Here is a 14,393-nt window from a genome sequence, read left to right on the forward strand (position 1 = left end):
TGGGAATCATGAAAATTGAAAATCGATGGAAATAGGATGGCTTATTAAGGCCTTTGGAAGAAGCTTCACTACTGTGTAACACTATCAGCCTTCAGCTCTCAGGGTCAAATGCATAGTGAGGATGGGCTGCAGATGAATGTAGTTTGATAATTACGTGAGGTGCCTCTTACTGAATTGCAAACCTAATTAAGACACACATAGGAGACTTTCTCCTAATACTCATCTATATTAAAAGCAAACATTTATTCAACTTCACAGTCTTTTTTATTTTTGGTTTTTAATGTAGACGAATATTAGGAGAAAGTCCCTGTAGTATTTATCTCAGTCAAAACTATAGAAAGTGATACCTAATAAGATGATAGTTTAGGAAACATAAACTGGTGTTGTGGAAGGGATTTTTTTCTTTTTTTACTCCAGTTGCTATTTTCTGAGAAGAATATTTGGGGCTTTTGTGTTAGAATAGGTCTATTAGGGCAATTTTTAAAACTACTTTCATTTGATTTAAGATTTTTTTTTAATGTTACTTTAAATACCAGCTGCTTGTCACTCAACTAGTAATACAGATAAATAAGTAGTAATATTACAGACTACTGTTCTTCCTTATGTTGGTTTTATAATGTATTCAGTTTTAAAGGCACTGTTTTTATGTATCTTTCTATACGCTTTTACCTCAGCCCAGTGAATGGGCTATGTATAAAATGTAATTTTGAGGTAATGTTTTCATTAAAGCGCCATCCTTGGTCTTGCTCTTCTATGTAGGGTAGTATGGGAATGCATACTTTTGACAAAGAAGGAATATTTTGGGAGGGATTTGGGAGGACTTTCAGAATCTCCTTTTTAAGAGCATAGTTTAAGGGTTGTGGGTTTTCTTGGTGGTTTGCTTTTTACATTCAGTTAGTTTAATTCCAATCTATTCATTTTTCTTCCTAGTTCTTTTCTTAAATGCCCTTTTATGGCTTTATACTATCAAAATTAACTCTGGAAACTAAGGGTAGCATGGTACAAATTACTGGTAACTGTGTGTAGACTATTGGGGTAAATATTTCTTCATGGATAACTGAAATCCCTCTCCTTTCCAGGAGCTTGGATTGCAAACTTAGCTGATCATTGCTCAACAAAAATAGGTCCAAACCAAGGAGTTGTCACTAGGAGCCTGAAGGCAGCACTCTGATAGTCCTCTTGCATCTTTTTGCTGACCTCACTTGTGAGCTGCTCTGTAGAGCTCAGCCCCTTCCCTGCTGAGAGCTCTTCTGCTTCCCTCTTTGCCCCTTTTCTCATTTTTTCGGTCTCTCCTGGTATTAAAGCATACTGTTTGCTATGCCCTTAGCTTGGTACAGCCTCTGGCAGGCACTCAGGGCTCTCTGCATACCACAGTAGGTTCATTTGAACATGTTCAAAAAGCACACCCGGCATCTCTTCTTTCAGTGGAGGAGAAATTTTCTTAGCTTATGAATATTTCTGTGCATTTACCCTGAGGTGTCTTTTTTTCTTTGCTTCTTCTCTTATATTCCTTCCTCCTCAAGCTCCTGCTTAATTTACCCTCTCATGTAAGATGCTTGCTTGCTTCTTTGCAGCTCCTAACCGCTGGAACAACTTTCTTGAATTCATGCCTCAGAACCTCTGCTTTTAAAATGTGTTTTAAGTGATTGCTTAATTCTGAAATTGTGAAAGAATGCCTACGGAAAGTGCATGAGGATTGTTAAAGTGGCTGTGCTAAGGCTTTCTCACTGCAGCCAAAATTTATCTGTGCTCTCTGGATAGGCTTGGATCCCCTCCCCGGTAATATCAGCATTATGGTAACATCCAGAAAAGCTGCCATTTTATCTGCCCCTAGCAATTGTAATATCTGCTAGAAATGACATGAGGCTTAGTCGTCTGCCCTAACTTAACCTGCTCAATTTAGTCCTCGCTCTGAGACACCAGCAGAGACCCAGCTGAGCACTCAGACACATTTCTCTGACTTGCTTCCAAGCTCACCAGCAGCAATCGCTTACTGCACGCAGCTTACTCCTCACCACGCTGGGTCATCACTAATCTTCCTCTTTACCCTACCCAGACAACCCCAAACTGGCATTGCTTTGCAGCTCCTAATCCTGGTTTCTTGGAATAAGTTATTTTATCTTCTGCCCCCATCTCAGCAGACTTTGTCCCAGTTTAATTTTGCTCTCGTTCTGAGTTCAACTTTTGTCCTTTCGTATTGAAATGAGACTGCTGCTTCTTTAATATATCCTGATGGCCTGCTAGGATATATTAAAGAAGGGGAATTAGATGCATCCTGCCCTGGATGGGACCTCCTGGGAGATGTTCTGATCAGGACCAAGAGCTGTGGCACTCGTAGTCTGAAATGAAACTTGTCCATTCATGTTTATTTTGAAAGTGTACTGACTGCACTTTTCCAAGTGTTTGTAAATTTGGGATTTTCAGGGAATAGAAAGGCATACATCTGACTGAGGTCATCCTTCTGTGAAATTTCATGCACCCACTCAAAAGCATAATGGGTGTAGGAATATTTCAGACAAAGGGTTTCCAGAAGGTAATGCAACTAACGTAATTTTCCTTAGGTCTGTCTCCTGTAGACTGTGCAACTCTTTGGTGTCCAGTAATAAAGCTGAGGGAGACATCTAGCAGGAAAAATTTCAACTTGCATAGTTTGGCAAAGTTACGCTTCATGGTTTTATCACTGGAAAGAATAAGATGACATTTTACTGCTTCTCCCCACAAACCCTCTCAAAGAAAATGAGGCTTTGGTTTCACACAGCTCAGCCTCCAAAAGCCAATGCTAGCTGTTACCCACCACTGCGCTTCCCTCTCTGCTGTCTTTACAAAACCCCGTGCTGGCTGTTACCTAACGCTTAGCGCTTTGCTCTCTGTTCTGCTCTTACAAGGTAACTAGCACTCTGACTTCTTAAAATTGGTGCCAGTTTCTTTCCCCAAGAACTGAAGGAGATTGCTGTGCGACGTGAAAGCGAAGCCACTGAAATGCCAAGAGGGACGAGAGGTGCCCATTGCTCCTGCTCAGCCGCGCTCTGTGCTGGCTCAGCCCTGCAACAAGTCACCCGCCAGGGCCAAGCGAAAACTCTTTGCCCTGTTTTGGAGGAGCGTTACTGTTCTGCTGGTTGTGGCCCCTTGAGCCAGCTCTCCGTGGAGGCTGAGGAGGGCCCTGCAGTTGGGTACTGCTGGCACCAGGGGACTGCAGGGGTGGAGGGAGGGTGCAGACGAAGAGGTGGTCTGCAGGCAGTGGCCTGTTACAGCCAGCGAGCTCTGAGTCAGAGTAGCCCGTGAAGGGGATGGGGTATGGATTGTACCTGATCGCACCTTTTCTCCACCCCTTTTTTCAATTTACGCTACATTACGTTTTCTCTTTTTCTGGTCTTTGTAAGCATACCTGCCTCCAGCCTGTTCCTATGAGTTAATCTCTCAGACTGTCTCTGTATTGTGAAGTGAATTGCATCAGGGACTGCCTACTTGAAAATACTCAGCTTATCTGAATAGTTTCTATTTTCCTATAAGGACAAGCATTCCTTTGAAGACCTTTCAATTTTGTCCCACAGGTTAATCGTGGTAGTTATCTGTTTTTTTTGTTTGTTTGTTTTAAGGATTGAAGCTAAAAGGGCATGACAGGTAGACTTGAGGTGCCACCTGTTTCTAGTGGTCTGCACTGAACAGTAGATCCATAGTTGTATCCATAGCAGCAGCTGCTTGTAGTATTGGAAGAAGAAATGGAGTCAAAGCAGTTGACGCAAACTTTCTGTATCCCCACCAAGGGGTTAGGTAGGTGTTTGGTTCAGAGGAATGGCATGCTTTCTTGTTACTTTTATGTCTCTTGCTGGATGTTTCAATTTGTGGCTTTACCTGGCTCATTGCCCTCTGTACTTTATGATCCTTTTACAGTCCTCCTGAGTAATTTGACTTCCATTTATTGCATTCAAGTTTCCTGTCACTGAAAAGTTCTCGGTGTCTATGCTTCCTATCTTTCTCTGTCATCAGGATGCTTTGTGCTGGTGTTCCTTGGCTTGGTACTTCTGATCAGGTCCCACATACTATGTCAGAAGATTTTGCATGCTATAATTGATCAAACAACACAAATGAACACAAATAATGCAAATTTGTACAAATAATGCAAGTAATGAATATAGTGCTCTAGCAGAAATAAGTTATGCTAGTTGCAATTTTTAAAAGGGTTATTGATTCTTCTGCTTGCTGAATGTAGATCTTGATTCCTCAGATAGATTTCTCAGGGGGGAGATCTGGTATCAGAAAGCACTATGAATTATTTTTGAGATGGGAGAGAAAAAATGTGAGTCACCCGGAAACTCTAGGGCAACAAAAAGGCACTAGAAAATCTTTGGTCTGTAAGTTGGGGAAAAAGAAAGCGAGAGACTGTACCACTTCAGTCCTGGATCTTATCAAGTTTGTAAAACAGGAAGGGGAAGAAAGTACTTGCTGAGTGACGTGCAACATCTGGCCAGAAATTAAACATTCCAAAATGTTTCCTAAAATTGCTTCTTGGTAACTTCACTATGCTATTTTAAATTCTTCTAAAATGTTTTGCTCTGTGTATCTCTATATAGTGAGACCATCAGGATCATGTTGTTTGCAACACCCCCAAACATACACAGATGGTTGCGCACAGCAGCAAAAGCCCAAAGGATGCTGTTTATGTTCTCTGACTACTAAACCTGATTATTTGAAGTTCACAGAAGAAAGTTGTGCTTAACCACAAAAACAGGGGCAAAATACTGCTAATGTGTTGCAAAACAAGTTCAGACAGAAAGTTTTGATGTGTAGTCCAAACCTGAGTTTTAATTCTGATGGGTAGAGTTGCTGCAAATCTCTGAATTTTTAGTCTTTAGCATTTCCCCTCCTTCTCACACCTGGTTTTGAGATTCTCTTTTATCTTTAATTGTATCCCTTTAGCCTGGTATTCCCACGCCCTGAATTGTTCCATTTTCACCCCTCCTTCCTTTTCTCTGAGTTCTCCGACTGGAAAAACACTTATTTAAAAAAAAAAGTGTGAAAAGTATTTTTCCCTGTGGAATAGCTGTAATCTCAATTTTATCCAATTACGTCATCTAATATATTAGCTGGATGCGTTTGTTAGCAGTTGACCTTTTTAAAATCTATGTCCTTGGATTACAGAGCTGATGCCTTATGGAGATGAACTTTCTATTCTGTGCCTTTAGAAGCTGGCCACTGATGCGCCACCCGAGGGCAGGATCGTGTTGCCTGTGCTGGCTAGAAGGGTGTAGGTAGCTCAGCTTAGCCCTGTCATTGATGATTTGGTCCCTCACCCCTTTGCACAAAACAGAGAAGAGTGGCTTGAGCGCTCTGTACATGCTGTTATCCTGTGGGTTTATAAGAGTTTCATCTGCTTTAACTCGCCTTTTAATAAGTTTGAGGTTTGCAAATGGAGTCCAGCAAAAAGATGCCAGCGATCCAAAACCAAATGCATGTAAAGTATTTAGAGCCTTCTGTAGGTCACAGGCCCAAAGGAAAACGCAGAAACTAACTGTCCAGTACAGAAATATCTGGCTACAAATCCATAACAAAATGTATTATTTTTGTTTCACTGAGGAATATGATGCAACTATGGGACAAGTCTAAAAAGCAAATAAAATACTCTGAATTATTCAACCTAATCGAATAAACAACATTCTTTAGAAACAGTTATTTGTTTAAACTTCATTAGACGTAGAACTTCTTTTCCTTCTTTTCTTCTATATCTTCCCAGGTAATGTTCTTTCTATTGTTAGGATAACAAACATCCGCAGATTAAATTTCAGTAATTTGAGGCGTATGGCAGAATACTGAATTGTTTCCAAAGACAGTAGATTGGATTTCTGTCTAGGAACAAAATTCATATTGGTAGTGGTTTTCATTGCAGTTTATCTCTGTGTTACATAGTTTAGCAGTTTCTTTTTGTTGTTGTTGTTTAATTCAAAGTGTTGTATACAGCTTTCCTTTGAGCTGTATGGAACATTCAGCTGATCTTCAGACATCGTCTTTCTGATACTGCTCATGCTCCACCTGGCTTTTCTGTAGGTAGCTTTGATGCAAACATGCTAGTTAATGTGAAATAAATGTAGCAGTTGTGCTTTTGACAAAGACAAAAATTGCTGACATGCACAGGAGAACAGTTGTCCATTGCTGCTCTTGACATGATGTGTAGAATTCAATAGATGGAAGGCTGATAATATTGGGACTTACTGGAACTGGTCCACTCAAAGCCATCCTTTCAAATGGCAAAAGAACTTAGCTTGCAATACTACCTGTGCTCAGACTTATATGGATACGAATTTTTCAGTAGAAGCATGCATGCATATATATGTGTGCCTGAGAGGTTGTCTTTGGTTTTCATACTGAAACATTTTCATGTGAAGGTAGAAATGTCTCATACGTACTTAAGAAAGTTTGCACTGGACTATCACCTAGCTTTTAAAATTCAAAAATCTGCTGAATTTTCCAAACAAATCCATCGGTCTGGTCTAGCCTTTGTTGGTGAAATGTTTACTCCACTTTAGGATTGCAGTAAATAGTCAGATTCCCTCATGACAAATGAGGGCTAAAAACCTGTGTGGAGATAGTACCTTGCTCTGAAAAGGTCACTGCTGTCTGCCTTTCCCATTGCCCCAGTATGCTGTTAGATAATGTGAAATACCCTGCTTAACACTTCTTGTTTCTTCAACAGGCAAAACGAAGGCTGGAGCTAGGAGAAAGTGGCCACCAGTACCTCGCTGAAGGACTAAAGACTCCAAAGGGGAAAGGAAGAGCTGCAACAAGAAGTCCAGATAGTCCAAAAAGTAAGGGAACTACACTACGTGGCACGTAGTTTTCAATTTTCCTAGCTTGAGATCAAAGCAAACCAGTACAACGTGCCGCATCACCCAGCTAAAAGAGTGTGTGTGTTGCTGACCTCACCTGGATGCACGTGCAGCAAGCTCAACCACGCAGCCAGGCAACATGCTGCGTGGTTGGTGGAGAGCTGCAGAGAGGCTGCAGAGGCTCCTGGCTGCTGGATCTGTCCTGCTGCGGGCCGGGCAGCCTGCAGCTCCTCTGGTCCAGGAACCATCTTCAGCCAAGGGCGTGTAGCTGGGTACTCTTAGGAGAGGTAGATGCTGAGGAATCAGAGTATTATGATGGGATCAAATGCACAGTTATGACGCAAGGCTAATCAGGGAAGTCTCTTCTTCTACTAAAGTTACGGCAGGCGATTGGCAGGGCTCATTTCCCCAGGCAGGGATTTGCAAAGAATGGTAGCTGTGCTTCAACAATGTTAAATGTTCGGTGCTGTCTGTGGCCTCTGATCTGTCTTCTCTCCTTGCAGTACAGCCAGATTATTGCTGCCACTGTTTAGTGTCTGTTTTAAATTGAAGTGCATTCTCACAGAAGCTCAATATACCATTTAGAGCATAGGATACTGCTGCAGTGTTGATAAGGCCGTATAGAGGACTTTGTTGCTGCATGAGCAGGAACGCATGCCATTTGAGGTGGGAGGTCAAGTAGCCTCTTGCCATTCTTCTGCTGATCCTCTTATTCTTCCCTAACCCCCAAATTTAAAAACCAACCAACCAAAAACAACAACAACAAAACCCACACTCTGCTCTAAATACACGATGCCAATTAACTGAGATGACTTCCTCCATTTCCCAGTAGAAACAAGCCCTGAGTCCACCAAGGAAGCAGTACAGGTGGCTTTCTTTGCAAGCAGGCAATGAATTGGTTTTCACTGAAAAGCTATCATATCCTTAAAAATATTTCATGGCAGTCTAAAATTTTAGTTTCTGGTGGTATTTCAGTTTAGACTGACTTTCTCAATTAAGTGTGAGACCTGAACCTTAAAAATATGGAAATGACCACCACATCAGCCTAAGACCCATCCTGTGCAGTATTTCACTTAACCTAAAGCAAATGAAAGGTTTGAGAAGTACAATAAAGGTTTTACTAACAGTGATGATCATACCACAGGGAAACTTTCAACCCAGCAGGCTTCTAATAATGTCTGGCTTATTTCCCTTGACACAAAGGCCTTGAACATTCAGAATTAGAAATTATTCTGATCCATATATTTAAACTCTTAAAAACTCATCTATTAAACATGTTGATGCTACATTTGTGTGTGAAAGCAGTGAATTATAAGATTGAAGCCATTTGCTGACTTCTCATTTAAAAGAAATGGATGCTCTTGCCCTGTTTGAGCATTGTTTGGTTATGGAGAAATTATGATTATAAATTGCATCTCATGTCAATCTCATCTAATTCACTTGAGCTTTTTGTAAATCACTGAGTCTGGCACTGATGGAATCTGTCATTTTGTTCACCCACTGAAGTACACCTAAGTCCTGCTCAATTGCATGTGAAACACTTATCTTACAAGAGGGGAAAATCAAACCCTGATGAAAGCTGGCTATCAGCCTGATGAAGGAGAGCCATAGGGGGATTTTTGGTATTGCTGCCAGGATAAATAGATACTAAAAATACTATTAAGAATTCACATAGTGAAAGCCAAAGTAGAATATTGCTATATGTAACGTCCAGACTAATGGAAATATTTGCATTTAAAAAAATACACGTATTTGCTCATGTACCTGTGATTTTTGGAAAAGTACATCTTGAAATACAAATAAATACCCAGTGGTAAGTTGTGTCAGTGCAGAAGTTTGAGAGATTTCTTTAGTAAATATGAAAGAAATGTCTGTAATATGTATCCTTTCATTTCTGGATACTGCTTTTGGAACCAATATGAGAAAATTGATTTGTCTTTTTTTTTTTTTTTTCTTCTTCTCTCTCCAAGCTCCAAAATCTCCTTCAGAAAAGACTCGGTATGATACATCACTTGGACTTCTTACAAAGAAGTTCATTCAGTTGCTGAGCCAATCTCCTGATGGGGTCCTAGATTTGAACAGAGCGGCAGAGGTCCTCAAGGTGCAAAAAAGGAGGATTTACGATATCACCAATGTACTGGAAGGCATCCATCTCATTAAGAAAAAATCCAAAAACAACATTCAGTGGATGTGAGTATTCATTATCCTTTTCCATTCCTCCTGGCTGATTTCACTCTTAACAGGGTAGCAATATTATTCTTCTCCCACTTTCCATTCTAACATTTTGTTCCAAGCAATCGTCCAAAGTGCCTTCTATCAGGACAAAGCTTTCTTTTTCAGTTAATTAAGACATATTTTCAGTGTATAAACAGTGTTTCTCAAGGAAATTAATCCCACATTTTGTCTGAATACTGGATTAACTAATTTGTTTCTGCAGGTGGAGGAAGTTTTTGTGTGTGCATCTTTACCTACTCTCTTCCTCAGTCTTTTTCAGGGTGCAGTTAAAGTAGAGGGGAGTTAGACACAAGATTTTGTAAATGCTTAGTAATATTCTACTTTTCCATCTTGAAATGTGTTGTCATGATAAAACGATTTTTTTTCTGGAGTGTGTAGTTTATGTTGACACACCATGGACGGGTTTAGGAGGAAAGGCCTAGGAAATTGATGTGCAGTGTAAAACCCTGCCTTTTTGCTTTCCTGTAGCATAGTGTCCAGCTGTACAAATGTTCAAAAGGTGTCTTTGGGTTCGTAGGGGCTGCAGTCTGTCAGAGGATGGTGGCATGATGGCACAGCGTCAAGGCCTCACAAAGGAGGTGACTGAACTGACTCAGGAAGAGAAGAAACTGGATGAGCTAATCCAAAGCTGCACCCTGGACCTCAAGTTGCTAACAGAGGACTCAGAGAATCAGAGATATCCTTTTTGCCAAAGCCTCAAAGATGGTCAGTCTCCTTGCTGTTCCTGTAATACCAGGAAAATTCTTCCAAGGAATGTGATACACAGCAGCAGACACCTCCAGAGATTGGCCAACTGGTTTTGATGTATTTTTATCTGAAAGTTACCTAAACCACTTGCACCTGGAATGCACAAAAAATAAAAAAGTGGTACATGAATTAGCCCATAACAACAATGTTCACATAGAGTAGAACCAAGAATTTAGCTGATTAATGAGTGATGACATCCAAAGCCCTGTGCTATTTAGACTATTTTGAGCCTATAGCAAACCCCATTTTGTGCAGAAGGCACGGAGACAAAGACTTTGCAAGGTAACAGGTGTGTGTGTGTGTACTCATTATACAATACTTTTTTTTATATTAAACTTTGTACATAAATTACAGGTACAGAGAGGAAAATAAAGTTGGGAGTCAGTTTAGTTTGAAGCTTGCAACAAATTTTCAAACTTCCCTGGTTAGAGAATCTATAATAAAATATGGATAAATATTTAAATAGTTTTATGAGCTCCTCAAAAATTCTATTTTAGTCTAACTTAGTGTAATAGCAATGCTCAATTGCATAAAATTCGTGTGACTTTTGGTATTTTGGCTGCTAAAACCTCTCATAATTAACTAGTTCTCATTTTCAGTAGTTTTCCCACCTGTTAGCAACAGGGGAGAGCATTTTTTAAATACTGATGTGAAAACTTCTATTACTTTAAATAGTCAGTAGTTCTTGAAAAGCATCTAATAAACCTATTTTCTGTTTTGAAGGATAGAAAATAACTATGGGAGTGTCAGTAAAAAGTAACGTGAATAATGTAAATACTGTCTTTTGACTGCTTACATCTCAAAATGCATATGAAAGCGAGATCACTGAGTGGCATAGAAAGTAAGGTTAGCACTGTCCTCAAATAAGAGTTTGGTCCATGAAGAGACTGAAGGGAGACAAAGCTGAGTATTATGATTCCCTATTTGTATTACCACCTATTGGTGTGGTAGAGATCCCTGCCCTGTGGTTGCTGGCTCCCTAGGGGATGGGTGAGGAGGGATCACCGTTCGCAGTATGCTACATGGTCAGGCACATGTAGAGGTGTTGGCCTCGTGCTCTTGGATTTAGGAGAGCATAGTCCCAAAATCCTTTTGTGACTCCAAGTTTACTGACAATACTAGAGATCATTAAGGAAGTAAAGCTGAAGTGTTAAATCTGGGGATGAATCTGATTGTATCCCAGCACTGTCTTTAGCTTATCTCACTGAAGTCTCACATTGGGTGGCTCACTGAATGCTCAAGGAGCTGAGAAGCCTCTTCCTTTGCTTAATCTCTGAAGGCAAAATTTCAGCTTTTGAAGATTTTTCTTCTTCCTCATGATTATGTGGGACCTAAACATTGTGCCCAGCCTTTGTACTTTCTAGTCTCTCTTTAAAAACAGTCAAAAAATAACTGATTGCAACCTTAAATGTTTTGGTATGTGACCAACGTTATCTTGGGGAGCTTTTGGCTATGGCATCAAAGGTTGTTTTATTTGAAAAACAGGCAATCCTTTCCTTTGTTCATATCGCGTCAGACACTGTTGCTGTAATTTGTACTTCGGATTTGCAAACCTTGCTGTACCTTCCTGAAGGAGTGGTATAAGTCATGGTAAAAGCCATTTGCATGAAAGCTGACCTGCCATTTTGCCTCCTGACCTGATGCTTTGCATTTGGTCCGAGTTAGATGTGAGAGGTATGGGTTGTTGATCTTGGGCAGGTTGTGTTGCTGTACTGCACAGTAACAGTACACGTTCAACAAAATATTCCACATTTGTGCCCCAGAAAATGTAATGATAAATGAGATCCTGTTTCTACAGGGTAAACATTATGTTAGATAACTCTCAGATGACAAAAATAAAGAGCTGGAAGCGCTTGCATATGATGCCGGCTGTTTGCCGTTCCAAGCACTCAGTTACACAGGTCAGTAACTGAGGCACCATTGTGCAGTAGCACACCAAAACACTCATACTGAATTGAGCAAGTCCATGCTGAACAGCCAAACATTCACGTTCATTCCATGCTTATGCAGAACTCGAAATCGACTTTCTACACTGTGAAGTTGTTTAAAGTAGCTGTTTAAACAGTTCTTTAAAATAGTTGGGCTACCTAGATAAATGTTTACCTAAGGGGAAAAAAAAAAAACAAACCCAAAAACCCTCAAGTGAAAATTGATATTGATGACTTCAAAAATATATTGTACATGTGCATCTATAACATGCATCTGTTAATTCCTTTACACTTTTCTGTGATTTCCAGTTCATTCTGTTTTGATTGCTTGTAAAAATTTTTCTTCATGCAGTCTATTAGTAATTGCCGATTGTTGAGCTTTACTTGTACATGTATGAAGGAAAAGAGAGAGCACTCAGAACAGACAACTCCTTTTGTCTCTCAATACTGGGTCCAGCTGTTAGATCAAAGGGAAGTTCTCACTTTGATTACAATTGCAGCCAGTGTAAAGAATAGGAAACTCTGGGCTAAGAGTAATGTAGCTGTGAGAAAGTGGAAAAATAATTTGCAGAATTTTGCCTTTTCTAGTGGTCTAAATATATTGTAACCTGGGTTGGAAAATTCCTTAACAGTGATTACATTAGCTTATGTAACATACCAAGATATTCGAAAAATTAGTGGCCTTAAAGACCAAACTGTTATAGTTGTGAAAGCTCCTCCAGAAACAAGACTTGAAGTGCCTGACCCAGTGGAGGTAAGGAGAACCTGACTTATCCTGCCAGGTTATCATTTTCCTATACATGGAGCAAGCGTGCTGTGAGTTTTACTGTGGAAACTGATGCCCAGGCTGGATTATATTGGCATACAGTACCACATTCATCTGTCTTAAAAGCTTTAGATAGATATTTATTTTTTTTAAAAAGGAAGGAGAATCTTAAAAAATCATTTTACACAAGGCAACCATTATTTGTTCCTTTTCTCTCAATTCCAGCTTTCCATTCAGGGTAATCTGTGCTATATACAGATTATTCTCTTTTCTTATACTTTATATAAAAAAGAGCTCTTCCTTGACAGTTGAAAATTCCCTGTTCATAAGCCTCTAAAATCTTTCTCTTAAGAGATTCAGCTCTTATTTTTCTAGCTTTATGTAGTTTTAGTCAAAAAGTTCATGGATAACTCAAAGACTTAAACATCTGGATGACTCATATTACTGATATCCTAATTAGAAGAGACATGTTTTTATGTAGGATTCTCTTTTTTGAAGTATTAAAGTTATTGTAGAAACTTATTTTACTCCTAGAATCTGTTGTAACCCTTCCTTCTTCTGTCATCATCTCTGCTTCATTGAAACTGATTTTAACACATCTGCATTAAACTTCTTACATTTTGCTAGCACACTTTTTGTTTGCTATTGTGAAATGTGTAGGGATGGGGATTTCTTTTTCTTCTTTATTACAATCACGTCTGTTTCTGAAGCTGCCTGGGTGCATTTTGTCCTTCTTCTGTTGCTCCTTGTTGCTCAAACCAGAGTCTCTCACTGCCAGCTCTTGTCTGTGAGATGCCTGGCTCAAGTTCCTTTGTCCTCATTTGGTTTCTTTTCCTTATTTCAGGTAGATGGCTAGGGTAAATTAGTCACTTTTCACTTCCTTTACCTGATTTCACAATTACGGAGAAAATGCTTCAGGTGATTTTTCTTTGAATATACCCTCAGGAAGTAGTTTTATATCATTTCTCTCCTAGTTTATGAACTACATGGTTCATCTGTGCCTGGAATTTTAGCTCTTGATGTCAAAAGAGTGCTGTTTTACAATTCCTGGTTAAAATGGAGACCTAAGTATGCTGGACAAATGTAAATGCTTTGCATGAGACAGAGCTTTAGAGAGGCATATAGTGTGCCTTATTTTTTTCATTCAAAGTGCAATCAGAGATAAAGCTAAAACTCAACATCCTCCATGCTGTGTTCATGCCTCTACCTTATTTTTTAGTCTTTAATGTCTAGCTGGTTCCCCTGAGCCCAGAGCTACCTGCAGTCACAGACTGCAGATATTCATGCTCTGTGACTTCTCTTACCAAGATTCTTCACTTGCATAGGTCCGTTATGGTTTCCATCCTTTTCTGTTTTTCCCCCACTTTCATCCTAGGTGTAGGTTTGGGAAGAAAAAATCATTTTGCTGCAGTGAGGAAGGAATATTTTTTTATCAGTATCCATGTATACACACACACACACACACACACACCATTATCATTGCTTTCTTCCCTGATTCTTTCCCCTAGGCATTACACTTTTTGATTTTTAATTCAGTGAAATCAGACAGGTAGAGAGAGAGAGATGCATGCCATCATTAAAACTAGTGCCTAGACCTCCCTTATCCTATATACCCAACTCACTCGTGATTTTTCAGCTTCAGGCAGTAAGAAGTCATTTCTTTCTCTCATTTGCAGTTATATTTCAGTACTGTCTCCAACTCCTGCTCTCCCCATCTTCTTTTTTCTAATTACCTATAGCATTGCTTTAAGTACTCCTTGCTGTTTTCCATGTTCTGGGGTACTCCTGTTCTTTTGTTCTCTATATCTGTAAATGCTGTCTGCAATGCTATATAACTGCCAAAGCACAAATAGTGTGAGGAACTTTTTGTGAAAGAGCACAATAATATGTGTTTGG

The 14,393-nt window shown here is 39.7% G+C and overlaps 1 protein-coding gene across 4 annotated transcripts in view; it reads left to right on the forward strand.

Moving 5' to 3' along the window:
* E2F3 (E2F transcription factor 3) overlaps positions 1 to 14,393 on the forward strand; it is a 44,145-nt gene that overhangs the window by 25,899 nt on the left and 3,853 nt on the right. For all 4 annotated transcript variants that reach the window (XM_080579239.1, XM_080579240.1, XM_080579242.1 and 1 more), the window contains exons 2-5: positions 6,689 to 6,800; positions 8,792 to 9,011; positions 9,574 to 9,732; positions 12,371 to 12,485. In XM_080579239.1, the coding sequence (XP_080435365.1) occupies positions 6,689 to 6,800; positions 8,792 to 9,011; positions 9,574 to 9,732; positions 12,371 to 12,485 (606 nt within the window). The remainder of the gene's footprint in view (positions 1 to 6,688; positions 6,801 to 8,791; positions 9,012 to 9,573; positions 9,733 to 12,370; positions 12,486 to 14,393) is intronic.

Source organism: Anser brachyrhynchus (genome assembly GCF_964034855.1).
Source record: "Anser brachyrhynchus genome assembly, chromosome: 2".
In the NCBI taxonomy this organism is placed as follows: domain Eukaryota; kingdom Metazoa; phylum Chordata; class Aves; order Anseriformes; family Anatidae; genus Anser; species Anser brachyrhynchus.